General features: G+C 44.1%; 1 protein-coding gene across 1 annotated transcript in view; it reads right to left on the bottom strand.

Moving 5' to 3' along the window:
* Nucleotides 1–9735: 9735 nt before the first annotated feature.
* lhfpl7 (LHFPL tetraspan subfamily member 7) overlaps nt 9736–22489 on the bottom strand; it is a gene marked incomplete at both ends in the record, with an annotated part of 97305 nt that continues 84551 nt past the window's right edge. Inside the window, one exon of the mRNA XM_080014312.1 lies at nt 9736–9962. Coding sequence (XP_079870438.1) covers nt 9736–9962 — 227 coding nt within the window. The remainder of the gene's footprint in view (nt 9963–22489) is intronic.

The following is a 22489-nucleotide window of genomic DNA, read 5'->3' as shown; positions in this document are numbered from 1 at the left end:
TGGACTGTTCACACAGACACTCTGGTGAGAAAGGCGAGGCAGCGTCTCTACCACCTCAGGCAGCTGAGGAAATTCCGGGTCTCGGTGAGGATCCTCAAGTCCTTCTACTCTGGAGCAGTGGAGAGCATCCTGACAGGTAACATCACTGCCTGGTTTGGGAACTGTACTGCCCAGGACAGGCGGGCCCTGCAGAGGGTGGTGCGTTCAGCTGAACGTACCACTGGAACTACCCTCCCCCCCTTGCAGGAGTTATACACCAGGAGGTGTAGTAGCAGAGCCCGTAGGATCATGAAGGATCCTCATCACCCCAACAACGGACTGTTTCAGCTGCTGCGGTCAGGCAAGCGCCTCCGCAGTCACGCAGCGAGAACAGAGAGACTGAGACGGAGTTTTTTCCCGCAAGCCATTAGAACTGTCAACGCTGACCTCACCAGGGGTCCTAACCGAGCCATGCACTAGGCTCCACTACCTACTGTACTGTATGTAGCATACTGTACCGCATACTGTGTCACTGTTCAGGGTTGTTCGTGATGCCGTATTGCTGCGCCGTACTGTTGTATACTGTGCTGTATTATCCCAAACACTACTCCCTCTATTCACATTCACATGCCACTTTAATTCACATGCCACTTTAAATGCACATATCTGTATATACATAGGCATATTCCTTCTAGCTATTCCATTTTATTTCAATTTATTTTTATTGTATTTTATTCTTTATATTTTTATCTTATTCTATAAGTATTCCACTTACTGTATTACGTTTTAGGAGTCAGTTAGTCGGTCTATTAGAAAGGAATTTTCTACTTTTTATTTTATTTTATTTTTTATTTTTTCCTAGGACATATTGTGTGCTATCACCGGGTGCGTTGCATTACATTTCACTGCATATATGTATGGAAGTATGTATATGTATGTGACAAATAAAAAATCTTGAATCTTGAATCTTGAATCATCCCACTCCCAAAGAAGCCAAGGACCACAGGACTGAATGATTACAGACCCGTCGCCCTGACCTCTGCGGTGATGAAGCCTTTTGAACGCCTTGTGCTTTCCCACCTCAAATCCATCACAGACCCTCTCCTAGATCCCCTGTAGTTCATCTATAGAGCCAACAGGTCTGTAGATGATGCAGTAAACTTGGCCCTCCACTTCATCCTCCAGCACCTGGACTCCCCAGGAACCTACGCCAGGATCCTGTTTGTGGATTTCAGCTCTACCTTTAACACAATCATCCTGGCTCTTCTGCAGGACAAGCTCTCCCAGCTGAGTGTGCCTGTCTTCCTACACTGACTTATTACAAGAAGCAGCACGTAAAGCTGGGAAAACACTTCTCTGACTCACGGACCATCAGCACCGGTTCCTCTCAAGGCTGCATTCTTTCTCCTCTGCTCTTCTCCCTGTACACCAACAGCTGCACCTCCAGCCACCAGTCTGTCAAGCTCCTGAAATTTGCGGACAACACCACCCTCATTGGGCTCATCTCTGGTGGGGATGAGTCCCCCTACAGGTGGGAGCTTGACCATCTGGTGACTTGGTGCAGCCAGAACAACCTGCAGCTCAATGCTGTGAAAACAGTGGAGATGGTTGTGGACTTCAGAAACAATGCTGCCCCACTCACCCCCATCACCCTGTGTGACTTCCCAGTCGACTCTGTAAAGTCCTGCCGCTTCCTGAGAACCATCATCTCCCAGGACCTCAAGTGGGAGCTGAACATCAGCTCCATCGTCAAGAAAGCCCAGCAGAGGATGTACTTCCTGCGGCAGCTGAGGAAGTTCAACCTGCCAGAGACAATGATGGTGCACTTCTACACCTCCATCATTGAGTCTGTTCTCACCTCCTTCATCACCACCTGGTACGTTGCTGCAACCACCAAGGACAAGGACAGACTGCAGCGTGTCATTCGCTCTGCTGAGAAGGTGATTGGCTGCAATCTACCATCTCTACAGAACCTGTACACCTCCGGGATCCGTACACCTCCAGGACCTGTACACCTCCAGAACCCGTACGCCTCCAGGACCCGTGCGCCTCCAGGACCAGTAAGCCTCAAGAACCCCATACGCCTCCAGGACCCGTACACCTCCAGGACCTGTACGCCTCCAGGACCCGTACACCTCCAGGACCTGTACGCCTCCAGGACCAGTACGCCTCCAGGACCCGTAATCCTCAAGAACCCCATACGCCTCCAGGACCCGTACGCCTCCAGGACCCGTACGCCTCCAGGACCCGTATGCCTCCAGGACCCGTAAGCCTCAAGGACCCTGAGACATGCAGGTAAGATAGTGGCTGACCCCTTCAACACTGGATGCAAACTGTTTGAAACTCTTCCCTCTGGCAGGATTCTGCAGTCCAACAAGACCAAAACCTCTCACCACAAGAAAAGTTTCTTCCCATCTGTAACTTCATCAACAAGACCCCCCCCCTCACTACAACTTATACTGAATGAGTACTGAATGAGTACTGTGTGTGACATTAACTGAATGAGTACTGTACATCAGTGTGTTACATTAACTGAATGAGTACTGTACGTCAATGTGTGACATTAACTGAATGAGTACTGTACATCAATGTTACATTAACTGAATGAGTACTGTACATCAATGTGCTACATTTACTGAATGAGTACTGTATGTCAATGTGCTACATTTACTGAATGAGTACTGTATGTCAATGTGTGACATTAACTGAATGAGTACTGTACATCAATGTTACATTAACTGAATGAGTACTGTACATCAATGTGCTACATTTACTGAATGAGTACTGTATGTCAATGTTACATTAACACACATTCCTCATTCTTCTGGACATTTATCCATGAACATTGCACATACTGTTACACTTTAGACTGAACATTTGAACATTCCTGCACAAACTGTACAGCTTTATGAAAACAAACAAAAAAAATAGCCTAAAATTCACATTACCGCCAAAGTCTATGGTCTCTCCTTATACGGGTTAATTCTAAGTACAAGCTTCAGCTTGGTGGGAACACTTGTTTCAAACTCAAGCAGGCATGCACCACCCTTAATTTTCTCTTTTGTTTGTCTTGATTTCATATATATTTTTAGTTTTCTCTATTAGTTGACCATTTTCTCATTGGCCAATTCTCACTGAATGAAAATAGGTAGGTAAAATAGGTAGGTAATAAGTAGTTAACTTTTCTATGCAATGCAATTTTATCTGATTGTGTTTTCCTTCTCAGGAAATACAAAGTTGAACCTGACGAAGAGGAAGAGAAAATTTTTTATACAAGTTATACTGTTGGTATGTCACATCCCTCCAGCCGCAATGGTAATAGACAGATAATAAATACAAACGTGAAACAGAAGTCAACACGAAAGCTGTAAATGCCGGTTCCAAAAATGGCCAGCAAAACCTTGGATCATAAGAAGAGCATGGACCTAAAAAATGACAAGGACAAGGCTCTGGATTGAAGTCACCTGAAGAGCTAACGTGGATAAAAAGCATTCTGCATTGATTCCAACCGGCCGTGTAAACTAGGCCTCATCTCAAATGGCTACTCCGATAATGATGGCAGCGGCTCCGAAGGTGGATATACAGTGGGGCAAAAAAGTATTTAGTCAGCCACCAATTGTGTAAGTTCTCCCACTTAAAAAGATGAGAGAGGCCTGTTATTTTCATCATAGTTATACCTCAACTATGAGAGACAAAATGAGAAAAAAAATCCAGAAAATCACAGTCTAATTTTTAAAGAATTTATTTGCAAATTATGGTGGAAAATAAGTATTTGGTCAATAACAAAAGTTCATCTCAATACTTTGTTATATACCCTTTGTTTGCAATGACGGAGGTCAAACGTTTTCTGTAAGTCTTCACAAGATTTTCACACACTGTTGCTGGTATTTTGGTCCATTCCTCCATGCAGATCTCCTCTAGAGCAGTGATGTTTTGGGGCTGTCGCTGGGCAACACGGACTTTCAACGCCCTCCGAAGATTTTCTATGGGGTTGAGATCTGGAGACTGGCTAGGCCACTCCAGGACCTTGAAATGCTTCTTACGAAGCCACTCCTTCGTTGCCCGGGCGGTGTGTTTGGGATCATTGTCATGCTGAAAGACCCAGCCACGTTTCATCTTCAATGCCCTTGCCGATGGAAGGAGGTTTTCACTCAAAATCTCACGATACATGGCCCCATTCATTCTTTCCTTTACACGGATCAGTCGTCCTGGTCCCTTTGCAGAAAAACAGCCCCAAAGCATGATGTTTCCACCCCCATGCTTCACAGTAGGTATGGTGTTCTTTGGATGCAACTCAGCTTTCTTTCTCCTCCAAACACGACAAGTTGAGTTTTTACCAAAAAGTTCTATTTTGGTTTCATCTGACCATATGACATTCTCCCAATCCTCTTCTGGATCATCCAAATGCTCTCTAGCAAACTTCAGACGGGCCTGGACATGTACTGGCTTAAGCAGGGGGACACGTCTGGCACTGCAGGATTTGAGTCCCTGGCGGCGTAGTGTGTTACTGATGGTAGCCTTTGTTACTTTGGTCCCAGCTCTCTGCAGGTCATTCACTAGGTCCCCCCGTGTGGTTCTGGGATGTTTGCTCACCGTTCTTGTCATCATTTTGACCCCACGGGGTGAGATCTTGCGTGGAGCCCCAGATCGAGGGAGATTATCAGTGGTCTTGTATGTCTTCCATTTTCTAATAATTGCTCCCACAGTTGATTTCTTCACAACAAGCTGCTCACCTATTGCAGATTCAGTCTTCCCAGCCTGGTGCACGTCTACAATTTCTGAGGCCGCACTCGGGCCTCTTGACCACACTGTCGCTTGGCTTGTCCAGGGACCAGAGCCGGGCCTGAAATCCGGACAGAAGGTATAGCTTGGGGCTGTTCGACATTAAAGCTGCTGTCACTTCCCACACTAAAGGTAACTTTCTTATCCCTCATTTAGAGTTGCTACTCATACCTTTATTTTTGAGATGTTCACTGACTTAATATCCACAAAGACCAATTATTACAATATTGCTTTGTGTTGTAGTGTTCTCTAATGCACTTTATCTTTCATCAAAAGAAATTGAATACATTTTCAATCTTCAAAAACAAGGTAAAGTTTTGTTTTTTTTTCAGCTGTTCATACGAGTTACTAAACATACGATTAAACAATTTTCACATTTTAAATCATACGTTACCACAAAAGTGTCTCATTATGCTGTGTAATGGTACACATGGACTGATGGACTGATGATATTTTAAGGAGTGTCATCAACATTGAATTTTATTTCAAAATTAGGCTTAGAATCTTGGAAATGTATCCAGTATTCAGAGAGAAGCTTTGGCCAAATGCCGTGCAATGGGGCAATTGCAACGATGTCCTTTGGCGAGCACAGATGCCCCATTGCACAGCAGTCAGCTGAAGTTAAAAAACGTATAACTGGATAAATTGAATCCAAGATGTTGATGCCGATCACTAGTATTGACTCCAAGGATAAAATAAAATATTGGATACTGTAGCACAAAGTGGTGAAACAGTGATTGTTGCTGTGATACAAAGGTGTAGAACACACAGTGCATGGCAGCTTGCTGCGTATGGGAGCTCACAGTGTCCATGCTGACCCCTGTCCACCCCTGAAAGCACCTACAATGGACACGTGAGCATCACAACTGGACCATGGAGCAATGGAGGAAGGTGGAGGTCTGATGAATCATGTTTTCTTCTACATCATGTGGATGGGTGGGGTTAGGGTCCGATGGAGCATCTACGGGATGTTCTGGAACAACAAGTCAGATCCATGGCGGCCCCACCTCCAACTTCCAGGACTTAAAGGATCTGCTGCTAACATCTTGGTGCCAGACACCACAGGACACCTTCAAAGTCTGGTGGAGTCCATGCCTCCACCTCACAGCTGTTTTGGCGACATGAGGGGGAGCTACACAATAATAGTGTTTATTGGTGGTGGTTTTAATGTTGTGGCTGATCGGTATATATCTCAACTATTGACATTGTCAGCAAAGTTGGAAAGACACCAGTGAGGATTTTTCAGCCTTTATTGCTAAATTCGAGCAATATTTACGAACAATGCAACAGTACCATCAAGTGATGACATTACAAAACAGCAAGACGTTTTGAATCATGCAGTCAAGAATAAGTAACTTCAAAAAGAAACAGAAGAAAATAGATTAACTGATGAATAGGGGAGAGGTTGATTTGAATTTAGAAGTATGTGATCCGTATTTTACATTATATATATTCTGTGATTCTAAAAATTATAAATGAAATTAGTCAATCTTTACCATAAGGAAACCAAAAATAATATATTTGAGGGGCATGGAAAAGTATTTCATAATATTTACTATGAAGGTTAAAATACTGCGTTTGTTCCAACTGCGGAACTTGTGAGGTAACAACTTGTTTACCCTGGTATCCTCTCCTCAGGGAAATCCCTCGTAGGGTAATCCAAGGCACTATCCACTCCTGATACTCTAACACGACTGAACCCAACGCTGGGGAGGCGTGAAACCTCCCACGCCGGTTTCCTGATGTCCGCCCACCTAGCCCTGTCATGGCCCCCGCTCTTTTCCGTTAGGACTTCTGCAAAGCGGGTTGATTAACAAGCTTTTTTTCCCAAGGTGTCAGAATGGAACTTTGGATGGCAGTGCTGAAGGTCCACAAGTTTGAGGTATTTTTGTTTTCTGGCTGTTGATGATTTCTTCACACACTCTACATTAAGCTTTTCCTGAGGCTATTTTAACAAAACAGTCCCATACAGGTGCTTTAGTTTCTCCAGCTGCAATCTAATTTAAGGAACAAGAAAGTGTAGCGAATAGCCCAGTGCCCAATTTGGTGTCACCACTTCTGTTTTGTGGCATATAAATTATAGATTTACCCATTGTATTTCAATATTTTATCCTCACTGCACATAAAGATAGAAATACTAAGTGAAACCCAGGGTCCCACCCCGTTAAGTGAAGACCCCGTTGCGCGTCTCGGCGTAAAGGGCTTTCCCCGTGCATGGTGTGCAGGGGACCCCAGGGTCATCAGGTGACCCCCGCACCAGATCTGACTTGAACTGCTGCACACATGGGTTGCACTCGTGAATGTCGCAGCACCTAGCAGTGAAAAACACGGAGAAATGCACTGTTTCTCACGGAAATACATATAATAAGTTAATTGCCTGATTCAGGTCATACACTTAGGAAATGCATTCTTTCTCAAGAGAAACAACACATCCAAATCGTGCTTTTGGATAGACTAAATGCATTTGGGGCTGCGCTGCAGACAAAAGTGACTCAGTCGCAGCCCTGAAGATCTGCTCCGCTGAGAGGCTCGCTGTCGACCAAGTGTGAGGTGGACGGTTCGTTTCTGGGAATCCTGCAGGCGAGTCACGCTGGGACGATGACTCCTGATGGGAAAAGGTTTCTGTTTTGAGCGTCGGGGATGTGGTTTCCATGTCTTACCTGTGTGGGGTGCTGTGGTTATGAGTTTGTGGTCTAATGGTTCCAAGTTTGGAAGTACAGTAGCAGGTTTTGATTCAGATTTACATTAGTTCACATGTATCACATTTACATAGGAATTAAAACAAAAACCCTTTCTGGATGTTTTGAAAAATTTTATTACAAAGAAAACTCACAGAACAGCAAATATTGTTTCTAAGGGGATAGAAGCAAACAGTTTGAGGTTATATCTCAAAATATATCTTTGAGGAAAGGGGATCGGTTCAGGATGAAATGTGAGCTCACATATACAGTTATTAGTTTTATTTACAGCCGAACGTCACAATGAAAAACCAGATACTTCTAACTACGAAAAACAATGGTTTGACCAGTGCTGAGACTCGACACACAACGCTTCATCACGGCGAGTCCTGTGCAGTTCATTTCCACACAAACACAGTATGAGGTCCAATACAATACCAAAAAATCTTTCCTTGTTTTTCAAACAATACAGCAACATAAGTACAGTTAATTATTTATGTCAAAAGGTTGTCATCTTTGATAGTTGAAATAGATACTTAAAATTCAACTCATTGGTCAGAGACTTAACACACATGTCAACACGTTAACGCTGTAAAAGGGTCTAGATTGATGACATTGGCAGTGAACAGGGAGAGGCCAGGGACACGCTTGGTCCTTGGAACGTGACAGGAACGCTGCCAACTCTTACTAGAGGAAGTGGCTTCAGGAAAACACACATCTGAGCTCATCTCCAGAGCTGATTATTTTATGCCGTTTGGTACATTATGTGGTTAATGTGTTAACTTTACATAGAAAACTGGGGGCAAGGTTCAAATGGTGCTGCGCACAGCTTTGCCTCTTGTTTTAATTCACATAAAATGCCAAGAAGTATTCCATTAGAGGGGTGTCACAACCTTTTAATTTAGCGATTAAGAGTGAGTTACCTCTTCTGGATAATTGGCGAAATGTGCCCGGGCATAATTTAACTTAAGCACATCACTTCCTGTCGCTCTGCCATTCGTGCCTAAGGGTACCATAAGCTTTTTTTTTATACTTATTATACTGTGCCAAGTACAGGAGAAACACTTCACCAGAGATAGTGAGAAGAAATAACAGAACAGAACAAAAACTAAAATCACTGCACAAAACAGATCCACAGTTTTTCAGAAGCCACTGGAAACCTGATAAGTGTCAGTTTATAGTCTTGGTTACGTTCAAAGGCACAAGTCGGTATCGTCAGATGATCATCTTCAAAATTCGGATCAAATCATTCTAATTTACAAACTGATCCATCAACTTATTGTGTGTTTTGACTATGTCACTAGACGTCCCTGCCTTTTGCTTGTTACAATTTTGTCCTGAATTGGAGAAGAAGGAAAAGTAGATTTTCTTGGGTTAACGAGCAAAAATCATATCACGCTGAGGAACCTGGCCAAAGGTTGACAAGAGAAGACAGCATTTCCATGTAGAGCTGAGGACAAAGCCTCTTCACAACATTGGATTGATAGATGGCTCGTAGCGCTGTCCTTGTTGCAGCTCAGATGCTGTGTGGAAGCTCCTTTCATCCTTTAAATGAATTGCAAACAGTGTTCCTTCAACGCTCCCTCGCTGTAACCTAGTTCATGGCCTCGTCATGAAACCGAGAAACAACAGTCTGAGCAGCTTCCAAAACGCTTCACGTGTTAAAAGTCCCAACTCTTGAAACGCTCTCTCTCTCTCATCCAGAGCCTATTTACAGTCCAAGGGCAGCTCAGTCACTAGACGCCACCACTTGAGTCAGCAGCCGTTCCTAATCTCAGTTTGCTCATCATCTTGGTTTGGAGTGACCCTCTTTCTCTGCCAGCGGGGGTCTCAAACCACTTGATGAATCTGAAATCATAACGTCTCGTCGGCTGAACAGTCCTGCCGTTGCAGAACTTATGTGATATACAGGAAACACAAACCCCTGCGATCACCAGCAACACACAGTTTATGAAGGAGAAAGTATTTCTCAGGTATTTCCAGTGTTTGTTTGCAGTGTTTATCAACTGTGGTAGGAATGGGTTGTTTTTATTGGTAGCATGAGAAATGAGGATAATCTGATCCATCCTCTTCAGTTTTCCAGATCACAAACTTTGAACAAAACATCAAGCTGAGGAAAACGTAAATTTGTTAAGAATTCAAAGGGGGGAGAGAGAAATTACTAGGTAACATAAAGCGCTATCCTGTTTGCTGTATATCCATTCAATTAAAACAGGAAAAAGGTGCAGGAAGACGGTAAACTGTTGTTTGTTGGCGGACTCCACAGTGCGGCATCCCATAAACGAGGGGCGATGCACTATAAGAGAGTGGGGAGCGGGGTGGGCAGCAGCTGCTCCTTCGGGGCATATTTGGCGAAGAAGGGCAGGAAGAGGGTGAGCATGACTCCCACGATGGCCAGCATGTAGCCCCAGCCCATCTGGCAGTCGCCGGCGTGGTAGACGTCCGAGTTCCCGCAGAAGGAGCGGACCAGCGCAGAGTTGAGGCCCAAGGGATACACCAGCAGCCCAGAGCCCATGATGAACACTGCAGGGGGCGAGAGACCAAAACACAAACTGCTCATACGCAACATACGCGTGTTGTGCAACAGTCCAGACAAATCCAATGAGCCGGATACCACATCCCCCGTTTTATTTGGAGGCTCCTGCTCAGTGGTGGAAAGAAACAACGCTGAGAGCCACAACTTCATATCTGTACTTAAGAATATTCTGTTTCAAAGACTTTCAACTTTTACTAAGTTACATTTCAAATTTCTGCAGAAAGAAAAGTTGAGGAGGACAGGGACAGTGATGCTCTCTTACATCAGGGACTTAAGTACAAATGTCATCGTTCAGTCAAGCAGCACCGACTTGGGGAAGCGTTTTGCAGTCTGACATCCAAGAGTAGTACATAAGGTATAGTACATATGGTCAAAAAGAGCTTTGTACAAGGGGCAGACGCATTCCAAATGTTAAAGCACTCTAATGAAAGAAAATAAAGTGACCCTAAACCTAACCCTAACCCTTAATGTGCGGTAGCCATTGCCAAAGTGAGGTCTGGAGGAAGAGCCTGTTTGGCAGGATTGTGTGTGATTTCCATCTGATGCCGGGAGTCGTCATATTGATAATGAATAAGCAGTAGATATTTACAAACTAGACCACTTCCAGACACCAATGTCAAAAGCTTTTTAAAATACATATAAGTACATGGAAATGATTGATAAAAAGGTTTGGCTCTTTTGCCAGATTCAGTTCTTCACGAGTGACGAAGTAAAAAGATTCGTTCAATTTTCAGTTTTTGGTATTATTCAGTCGTGGTAACGAGTCAGAACTCTGTTCAGCTCTGAGTTGTGAATGGATTCTCACGTGTTTCAAGTGTTAATAAGTCACATTCAAGATGAAGTATGACAAATGCCTTCAACCTTTTTTACACATTCATTTCATCCTCAGTTATTTTCTATTTGAAAGTAGAATATTTGCTCTTTTGGATCCAGATTCAAGTCTCAGTTCAGCCTGTGTCGCTGCAGTTCCACGGCAGGTTGCTATAACCAACAAAGAAGTGAGTGGACTTTGAGTGGATCAAAGGTGGAGGCAGAGTTTCCCTTATCCGGTAATTATCGGATTTTAACCGGGAAAATCAGTTGAAGTCTGACATATTTAAATCTCTCCGGTCATAATGTCAAGTTAAAGAATAATTCCCTCCCAGCAGAATTTGAATAAGTGTCATGTATGTGATAAATAACCTCTTGACAACTAATTGCCATTAAAATGCATTTACTGGGGTTTTAAAAAGCTCTCTGCACAACATCCAGAGGACCCCCATCACCCCCCTCCTGTGTCCTCAGACACCGTCTCCAGGCTCCAGTGGTGAGAGTGCATTGTGGGAGCTTGGTTAGGGAGGAAGAGGAAAAAGTTGTTGGGAAGGGAATGACTTTGTGACTCCCAATCAAGTGGAAAAAGGTAGGGGATATTATGGGATATCATTATGCGAAATGCAGAAGAACAAGAGCAGAGAAATGTATGTGGAGAAAAGGAAGTGATGACATTTACATCAACATTTGAGATTGTGGCAGGCAAGGGGGGCGTGGTTAAGCCACGTCTGCAGGGGCGGGGCTGGCTTGGCCGTGGCGGCGCAGCTTTTCCTGGTCTGACCAATCAGCCTCTTTAGCACCGATTAACCTTAACTGAGTTTCACATTGTCTTAAGAAGAAGAAGAAACAGTCTTTATTCATCACGCAACACACCACACTACAACACATGCTTGCACACACACACACACACACACACACACACACACACACACACATGCTTTTGATGGTGGCCGGTGATATGGCTCCTCTGCTTTTGACCCATCCTGGCTTGTCCTTCCTCCGGGGGCACAGCCAGGAGCAGTGGGCAGCGTACGTGGACGCGCCCGGGGACCAGGTGATAAGTGTCCATCGCTGGTCAGACCATGATGGGTGCATGTTTTTGGTGGGGGTCCTTACTGACGTGAGGTGGAGGAAACCCCATGTGAGCACGGGGAGAACATGCAAACTCCACACAGAAAGGCTCCTGTTTGGGAGATAACCCACCAAAGCACGGTGCCAACAGCGCCCCAGGCGGGAATCAAACCCAGGACCTTCTTGCTGTGAGGCACGGTGCAATGCACTGCGCCACCGTGCCATCTTGCGTGCCATGGAAGTGAATTGGATCAGATTACATTAATTTCATTCATTAATTCCTTTGGGACAATTAAACCCAATCCACAGTGTATCTACATCACACACAATGCCACCGCAGTCTGTCACAGCAAATGCAAGCTGTTATCTCAGAAATGCAATGATCCGGAGAGAAATCATATCTTGTTTTGCTCCATTACAGTAAAGTAATGCAGTTTTCTGAACTTCAGAGATCAACCCCTCTACCTTCTTGATCATAATATTCACATTACTAATGATTGCTTCTCAAATATATCTTATGTCTAAATATGTTATGAAAAGCATCAAAAGCCATCACAAAAATATCATCCAATTATCAATATTGAGGTAAAAATATCCCGATAATTGATTTTTACAATATCCCTCCGCCCTATTACCTATTAGTAACTACAAAGTTTACATCTAATAAGTGTAATATAATAGACGGGAGCCTCCCTCTGGTTATTAGAAGACACTGAAGAATCGTACATTTTCCACAACCGTTCAATATTGCCATATGACTCATTCATATCCGCAGCTTGTCTTCTGTCCAGGTCCTAACTCTGTTAGCAACCTGGACCCACTGTCCTTATGCCGTCAGCCAAAGGGGGGTGGTGCAGGAATTCAATTTAGCTGGAAATGAATGAATGAATGAATGACAACCGCAAGACTAATTCCTGTTTAACCACGGCATGATCAGCCCGTTCTGTTCCCCGTGGCTAAACATTGTATCCTACTTCTTCCTATTATTATAGGCTTATATCGTATCATAGAATGCAGTTGGCATATATTTACTTTCAGTAAATATATTCTTGATTGGATCGTTTTCTGATGAAGGTCCACATTTGAATTTTGATGGTGACCGGCTGGGGTTGTCATGATAAAAAAATAACATCAAGAAAGGACATCAGTTTCATTTTAATATAAATGATGAGAGCGTCTGTTTGGTGGTCGTTTTCAGTTACTCCACCGGATCCTGCAAAATGTCCTTCATTTGGGGGTTCTGGGTGGTTCTGGATGGTTCTGGGTGGTTCTGGGTGGTTCTGGATTGTTCTGGGTGGTTCTGGATGGTTCTGGGTGGTTCTGGGTGGTTCTGGATTGTTCTGGGTGGTTCTGGGTGGTTCTGGATGGTTCTGGGTCTGATGCACTGCAGCACTCTCGCTCAGAAGAATTATTGGACTTCCTGTTTGATTGATTGTTGTCGTTTGTTTGAGGCGTCTCCCCCCAAACGCCCTGAAATAGAGAAACTTTCCATGAGTGTGTGAGGCCGCCAAGTTGTTCCTCCCATCACACACCATATGCCTTACATAACTGCACACCTGTTTGACGTCACACTAACCGGATAACAAATGCACCAAGAGGCAGAGAGACGTCATAAATCTTGATTTGCCAACAAAATATTTAATTGTTTGTATTGCTCGTGTTGTTTGTCATTGATGAAACACTGTGAAATGAAACATGCGCCGGAATATTATGAGAAATATTTCCTTATTACAGACGCCGGCCCAAAGCTATTTATCAAAACTACTGTTTTTGTTTTTTTTCTTGAGGTTTCTTGTTTTTCCTCAGTGTTTCTGCCTCTTGCCTCGCGTTCCCCTTTAATTCAGCCTGCACATTGTGCATTCTGAGCTGGACGGCTGAAGTGCTGCCTACAAACCTCCTGATAGCGACATAATGACAACTCTGGCAAGCTGATGTGAATAAGCGACTTGTTTAAAGCCAAGGATAACCTTGGGTCCGTCCGAATTACCTGAATTCAAACACAAACAAACAAAAACGCACACGCTCACACACACACCCACACACACACACACACACACACACACACGCACACACGCACACACACAATCACTCCACTTACTGGGGGGTTTGATTTGTGTGCAAGATGAAAATTTCAAGAGTTGTTGGGAAATTGAGCGGAGCCTCTTTTTCCAGGTGGCCCCCTGGGACCAGGCAATGTGCGCGTGCGTGGTTTGGGCATAAACAGCAGGGACGTTGTCCTAATGTGATGAGCTGAGCCGTGCGCCACCCAAGCCGTGCTGATATTTAAGCCGCAGTGCACCTCTGGGAAATTACACTAAGGACGCCTTGACGCCTGTACCTGCGATTTGCAATGATGCTGCTTGCTGGCGGCACTCACGGCCCACAGTAACAACATGCGACTGTACCGCGATGGATAATACATGCTTCTAAAACAAAGCGGCGGGAGTGTCGCTCAGTTTTAGGAATAGTACAACAGTAGACAAGGAGAACAGGTTCCACACTTTAGTGCAATAACCTGAGTTACGGCGAGGTTTTGCTCTATATCAGGGGTCTCAAACTCAACTTACCTGGGGGCTGCTGGAGGTAGAGTCTGGGTGAGGCTGGGCCGCATCAAGTATTCCGCAAAGAAAGGGTTTCAAGTATTCCAAAAAAAAGTACAACTTCTTTTCCCTTTCCTATTGCAACACTCTGCTGTCTTTATTAGGTCACTGATTACTCCTTTGAGTCCGCCCACTTCCTAAGTCCTCTGTGCCTTGCACTGGGTGACAGGACTCAGTGTCACTCCGCAATCACCTTTCAACCAAGTGACCAACGCGTCGGATAACTTGTCAACAAACACCCCGGAAGCTGTCATGAGCCTGAGCTACAGTGGCCCATAAGTGATAAAAAAATAAATAAAACGCCCAGGGCAACGACTCGTCAAAAAGGTGCGTGTGAGAACAAGGCGTGGGCCGCACTAACACTAAACGTTGATGTCAAGTAGGGGGCCACAAAATATCATCCCCACGAGTTTGAGACCCCTGCTCCATATTAACTCCATTATAACAATATAACTGCCACTTCGATTTTTTTACTAATATTTTGTTAGTACAATTCTGTTTTTATTACATCTTTTACTAGTATTTCCATTATTACATGATTTTCTTTTAACAAAATTTTTTTTATTTAATTAAAACATTTTCAACTGTATTATCTTGATCAACTATTGGCACAGAAATGTATCTCTCATTATCTCTATCTACCACTCGTCTCTATCTTAGAAGCAATGAAAGACACTGTATACACCTATGTTTCGACAATAAACTCAGAATTGGGACATTAAAGTCTGAAGTTTTGAGAATAAAGTTAAAATTCCGATATTTAAGTCAGAATACATTGTGATAATACAGCCATGATGGGTTCACCCAAATTTGCATATGATTTGAATCATACGCAAATGACACCACACTATCAAGGAGTCGGTGGAAGCTGTTTTCTCTGGAATATCGCACTTAAATGGCTCAAATAAAAATGGAGATTGATATAAAAGTTGTTTTTTCTACTTATTAATTGCACATTACATATTACATATTTTTATTGTATTGTGTTGCAGATAAAGGAGGAGTGGAGGTGAAGAAGTCGGATGAGTTCAAGTACTTGGGGTAGACCATCCAAAGCAGCAGGGAGTGCGGGAGAGAGGGGAAGAAGAGAGTACAGGCAGGGTGGAGTGGATGGAGAAGAGAGTACAGGCAGGGTGGAGTGGGTGGAGAAGAGTGTCCGGATTGATCTGTGACAGAAGGGTTCCAGCAAGAGTGAAGGGGAAGGTGTACAGGACGGTAGTGAGAGCAACCATGTTGTAGGGTTTAGAGGCGGTGGCACTGTCAAAAAGGCAGGTGGCTGAACTGGAGGTGGCAGATTTGAGGATGTGGAGGTTTTCATTGGGAGGGACAAGGATGGACAGGATTAAGAATGAGGACGTTAGAGGGACAGCTCAGGTTGGACAGTTTGGTGGAAAAGTGAGAGGCCAGATTGAGATGGTTTGGACACGTGTGGAGGAGAGATGAGAGTTACATTGGGAGAAGGGAGGGGGGATGGTAGCTCAGGCGGTAGAGCTGGTGGTCTAGTAATCTAAAGGTTGCTGGTTGGATCCCAGGCTCCTCCTGCTAGCATGCTGTAGTGTCCTTGAGCAAGACACTTAACCCCTAATTGCTCCTGATGGCTGCGTCCGTCAGTGATTGAACAATTGTAAGTCGCTTTGGATAAAAGCGTCTGCTAAATGAAATGTAATGTAATGTAATGTAATGAGAAGGAGGCTGAGGGTGGAGCTGCCATGCAAGAGGAAAAGAGGAAGCCAAAGAGAAGCTTGATGGAGGTGCTGAGGGAGGACATGCAGGCGGGTGGTGTAAGGGAGGAGGATGCGCAGAACACAAGGTGTTGGAGGCAGATGATCCACTGTGGCCACCACTAACGGGAGCAGCCCAGAGAAGAAGAAGTATTGCAGATAAAGATCAGCGGTAGCTCACTTCCGTAATGGGGTTTTGCGATTTGTGTTTTTTATATTTGCAAAGCGTTTGCTATGCAGTGCGTTTTTTAAATGCTGCGCATGTGTTGACATATTGAGGAAGATGTTTTCTTTATTTGCAGTGCTTTGAGGTCTCAGGGCAACCGTAAACAGGTAATGGCACAAGGTCCAAAAACCAGGCGGGAACACATACAAATACACACCGACAGGCTCGACCCTTGAGCAGGGTTGTCCCTTGGGTGCACTTCCACTGGACCAGTGTGTGTTGGTGGTTGTGTGTGTGTGTGTGTGCGTGCGTGCGTGCGTGCGTGCGTGCGTGCGTGCGTGCGTGCGTGCGTGCGTGCGTGCGTGCGTGCGTGCGTGTGTGTGTGTGTGTGTGTGTGTTTGTTTTGGCATTTGTATATGGGGTTGGGGGGGAAATTAATTCCTGTGGGACAAGGAGTCCTGCTGTGCTTCTGTAATGAAGCCCCGGCTGCCGTCGCTCCCTGACCCACTGGCATTAAAAAGAAAATGGAAACCATTACCTTCAGCTTTCACCTCTGCAGCCTGTGGTGTGTGTGTGTGTGTGTGTGCGTGCGTGCGTGCGTGCGTGCGTGTGTGTGTGTGAGATGGGATGGCCCAGATGCAGCAGAAAGATCTGCAGACTGCCGACGGAGCTCTGGTATCAAAAATAAGATAAATAAGATAAAGATACTTTATTAATCTCAAAGGGGAAATTCTAGTATTGTAGCAACAATGACATACATGACAAAACACACATCATTTACAAAAACACATGTTGTTTTGAACAATGTGTGTATTAATACATATAATGGAACTAAATAACAAAAACATTGATTGAATAAATAAATTGAATAAAATATAAACTAAAGCTTAAAAGTGGAAGTTAAATATGAAGTAAAAGTGTGTCTTGTGCATCGGCATCAGAGATGGAGTTTCCTCTCCTGGAACAGGGCGGAGTCATTGTAGCTGCTGCTGCGGTGCAGGAATGAGCTCCTGTAACGTCCTCCAGGAAGGAGCCTCTGGCTGAACACACTGTGTTGTGTGAGCAGCAGGTTGTGTAGGGGCTGTGCACAAGCACATAATTCTTCCCTAACTTCCGGCACTTTCCCCTCCGCCTTCAAAGTGACTCGGGTCGCACCACTGCTCAAAAAACCCTCACTCGATCCCAATCAAGTAGAAAACTATCGGCCGGTCTCTCTCCTCTCATTCCTTTCCAAAACCTTAGAGAGGGCGGTCTCTAGACAGGTTACAGAATACCTGTCAAGAAACAACCTTCTCGATACATTTAAATCTGGCTTCAAAAGTGGTCACTCCACCGAAACAGCCCTGTTGTCTGTGACAGAGGCCTTAAAAACTGCTAGAGCTGCTGCCAAATCCTCGGTTCTCATTCTGCTTGACTTATCAGCTGCTTTTGACACTGTCAATCACAGCATACTCCTGTCCATACACTCAAGTATGGGCATAACGGGCAGTGCACTTTCCTGGTTTGAATCTTACCTTACTGGGCTGGGCGCTCGTTCAGTGTGACATGGCGAGGCCAGCTGTCTGTGCCTCACAACCTCACCACAGGGGTGCCCCAAGGCTCGGTGCTAGGACCCCTCCTCTTTGCCATATACACCACCTCACTGGGCCCGATCATCCGCTCACATGGCTTTTCATATCACTGCTATGCGGATGATACTCAACTCTATCTGTCCTTCCCGCCCGACGACCCTACTGTCTCGACGCGGATCTCGGATTGTCTCACTGACATATCCACATAGATGAAGGATTATCATCTTCAACTAAATCTGGCAAAAACGGAACTGCTGGTCTTCCCGGCCAAACAAGGTATTTATCACAACATTGATATTAAAATCGACTCTCTATCTCTTGTTCCTACCAAGGCTGCAAGGAATCTAGGTGTCATTATTGATGACCAACTGACATTCTCGGACCATGTTGCCGCCGTCTCCCGGTCCTGCCGCTTCGCACTACTCAACAGCCGAAAAGTCAGGCCGTACCTGACCCAATATGCCACTCAACTGCTGATACAAACCTTGGTGATGTCCCGCCTCGACTACTGCAACGCCCTCTTAACAGGCTTGCCGGCCTGTGTGGTGAAGCCACTACAGATGATACAGAATGTGGCGGCGCGACTGGTGTTCAACCTGCCAAAGAGGGCACATGTCACTCCACTGCTCATCGAGCTCCACTGGTTACCTGTAGCCGCTCACATCAAGTTCAAGTCTCTGATGCTGGCCTACAGAGTGATTGCTGGGAATGCTCCCACCTACTTAAATGCTCTTGTAAGAGCACATGTTGCCCCCCGGCTGCTGCGCTTGTCAAATGAGCGTGGCCTGGCTCTGCCGGCCGTACAGCCACGGCAATCCAGGCTATTCTCATTTGTAGTTCAACGTTGGTGGAACGAGCTGCCAAAAATGACCAGAGCAGGGAGCTCCCTCTCTGTCTTTAAGAAGCACTTGAAGACCCAGCTCTTCAGTGAGTACCTCCTCTCCTAACCTACAATTACTTAGCACTACCTAGCAGTATTTATTGTTACACTAATGTCTCTGTCGCAATGTTAGTTGAATGTTATTCTCCCTTGTAAGTCGCTTTGGATAAAAGCGTCTGCTAAATGACTAAATGTAAATGTAAATGTTCATGATGTGTGAAGTTAAGGCAACTGATGAGGCTGTATTGAAGTCCATGGTGGGAGCTGGGGGGTGAGGGGAGGCGTGAGAGGGAAGCGGCTGTGGGGGCGGGGAGGGTGTGAGGCTGGGGGGAGGGGAGGAGGCGGCCGAGGCCCCTGTGCTGAAGCCGTTGAAGAACAAGTCCACATCCAGGCATTTGGACTGGACTTGGCTTGATGCCTACTTTGAATTGGAACAGTACTTGGGCTGGGACTGATGACGTTCCACAAGTACACAAGTACACAAGTACAGACAAGAACAGAAGTACAGACAAGAACAGAAGTACAGACAAGAACACAAGTACAGACAAGAACGCAAGTACAGACAAGAACACAAGTACAGACAAGAACGCACATTGAGAAAGGCCTACATACTTGAGACATACTTGGAATATCTTCAGTATCTTTAGTATCTCAGAGCTTCTACACGTGATTTTGTGATCATTGAAACTTAATATTGCGATTTCTTCAAAGGATCATATCAAATTGAGTTTCAGGCCGTTTTTTTCCTGACGATAGCTCACAGTTTTTTTTTATTCTATTCTTTCTCTGTTGGGGTTTTGGAAAATTCTATCAATATGATGTGTCTTTCTCACATATAATAATCCTGAAAACTTAGAATTAAAGTAAAAGAGATTGACTCTTATTTGTTAATTTAATTGGAAAAGGCAGAAGCGACAGAAATAACAATAATATGAAAATAATATATACTACTATTGTATATACTAATATATATATATATATATATATATATATATATATATATATATATATATATATACATACAAATTTATAATATTATATGTTTAAAAACATTGTATCTTGCTCCTCCTTTCCTGTGAAATGCAAGGTTATGCTATACTTTATGTCCAAAAGCCAGTGGTCAGGGTACATCAATAATATTCAAGTGAAGCATTTCTTATAATAACATGAATAAAAAATGATGTGATGATCAGAAAAAAAAATATTTCACGTCTACTCATGTGAGTTGCCTCACTTTGAATCATTTCATGTTACCGTATTTGGACTTTTACCGAGGTAAAAGGTAAAAGGAGTACTTCTTCCACCGCTGGATTGCCATATTGCCATGTTCAAGGTTTGCAGACATACAAAAGAGAGATTTGGAGGACAAGTTGGAGTACACAGTGCTCCGGGGATCTGGGGATCCAGGGCCAAAGGAAGCTTTCTTCATAATTCCTTCCAAGTTTTTCATCCCTGCGTTTTAAAAAGAGGGATGTGCAGACGTCTCCTCTGGCGGCTGCTCTCTCAAACTGGAGCACCAGTGCACCAGTGACGTGTGATCTGAGATCAAGCTCATTACAGGAGCACAAGCAGCACGGGCCACCGGACAGACGTTGGATGGAGATCAGGTCTCCAGATAACTCACTCTCTCTCTCTCTCTCTCCCTCTTCTTTGCCTCAGCCTCGCTTTATCTTTCCTTGATCTTCCTCTTTCCTCCTCCCTTTGCCTTTTGCGTTTGCTTCCTTTCTTCCTTCCTCTTTTCTGGTCTAAAGAGCATGTGTCCTTTAATGAGATCCAAAACAGACACACACACACACACACACACACACACACACACACACACACACACACACACATACACACACACACAGACACACACACACACACACACACACACACACACATACACACATACACACACACACACACACACACACATACACACACACATACACACACACACACACACACACACACACACACATACACACACACATACACACATACACACAGACACACACATACACACACACACACACACACACACACACACACACACACACACACACACACAGTGCATCCTGATGACAGTGTTAATGGAGTATCCCCCCTCCACTTGCTGCTGCCTTTTCATTGGACGAACAGGTTCCCGAATACACTCCCCAACTATTCCCAAGGCAACAGAATGAACAGAATGTTGCAGGGAGTGGAAAAGAAAGGAGACGTGGCCATCTGCCAGGGCTTTTTTTTTAAAGTGAAGGCCTCTGTGAGAACCTCTGTGAGAAAGGAGAGGGAGGGTCTTCAGGACCACGATCAGACGGCTTAGAATTGCAACAAGATGAAACCGTTTCCATTTCCGTGTGAGTGAAAACGGGGGGTTCCGTTGGGCAGCTGCGTGTGGCCCCCAGTTTTTGGCTACGTGACATTTGTTAGGAACAGCTTCCTTGGTAACCAGGTCCGTCTGAATCACCTGAATTTAAACACAAACGCACGCATGCACGCGCGCACACACACACACACACACACACAAACACACACAGGGTAGCTTCAGGGTGAAAGGGCGACCCCTCTACTTAGGGGTAACTCTGGGCGTTAATCACACACCAGCTGATGGATGAGGGTGTAGTGCACAGGGGGTCAGAGGTTAGCAACAAATAATCTTCATGTACACACTTGGTATTATATGTAATGGAAAAGAATGTGCTTTATGTCAGAAATGGCCTCAAATAAAGCACCTTAAGGCACCAGAACAGGGAAGCCCAAGGGATCTTTGAGGTGTTTGATTTAATTTTTAAAGTCGTACTCCACAGTGGACAAAATTCAAATGTTAATTCACATTTGAAAATTAAAATGCAATATAAGCAATGTAACCTAATTTTCCATTTATGCAAGCAATATTATGTCACAATTCAAATTAAAAGGCAATTTTCAAATTATATGAAAATTATTAATTATAAAAAATATTATATTATAAAATTATAATAATATAATTATTTACAAACATTTGACATTTCATTTTCAAAGACTTCCACTGCTGTACAGTGGACAGTATTCGAATGCAATAAGAGAAACAGCGCACCCAGTCCATTGCATTTCCATTTACAAGTCACTATGCTCTTTTGGGGACAAAGTTCAAAGTTGAAAATGCAATCTGTAAGTCCTTTCATCAAGCTGGGTCTTCAGTCAGGACGTAATAGGACGTGACTGATGTCAACTGTACAGCCGGGTACGACTTAATAAATTAAATGTCAAACAGCTTTTCCATTTTCATTTTAATATGGTCATAGAACGCCCATATGACTGAAAATGAAAATGCTAATTGGATTATTGCATTTTCAATTTAATTTTGGCTCAATTACCAATTACATGTGGTAAATGATAATGTTATTGTGGAAATTTGCACTTGTGCACTGGTGTCGTGTCCGATCAAAAATGTACCGGAAGAGTAAAGAAATGATGGATGGAGAAATCTCTGCATGAGGTGTCCTACTCTCCATAGAAATGAATGACACTTCCAGTGAGTCGTTGTGGTCTGTTGAATTCAGTCTTAAACTGAAAAAAAAAAAACTTTGTTTTTTTATCAAAGAACTGAGAAATGTATGTGTTCATTTTAATGTAATTTTTTTCACAAAGTGAAACAATGTTTTTAAGCTGATCCACTGACTCCATCCATCCCATTCATGGACCGACCATAGAAATGAGGGTGCTTGTTCTGT

The sequence above is a fragment of the Zeus faber genome (genome assembly GCF_960531495.2).
Source record: "Zeus faber genome assembly, chromosome: 14".
Lineage (NCBI taxonomy): Eukaryota > Metazoa > Chordata > Actinopteri > Zeiformes > Zeidae > Zeus > Zeus faber.
Note: the sequence above shows the minus strand (reverse complement) of the source record. Positions and strands in the feature narration are given on the sequence as shown.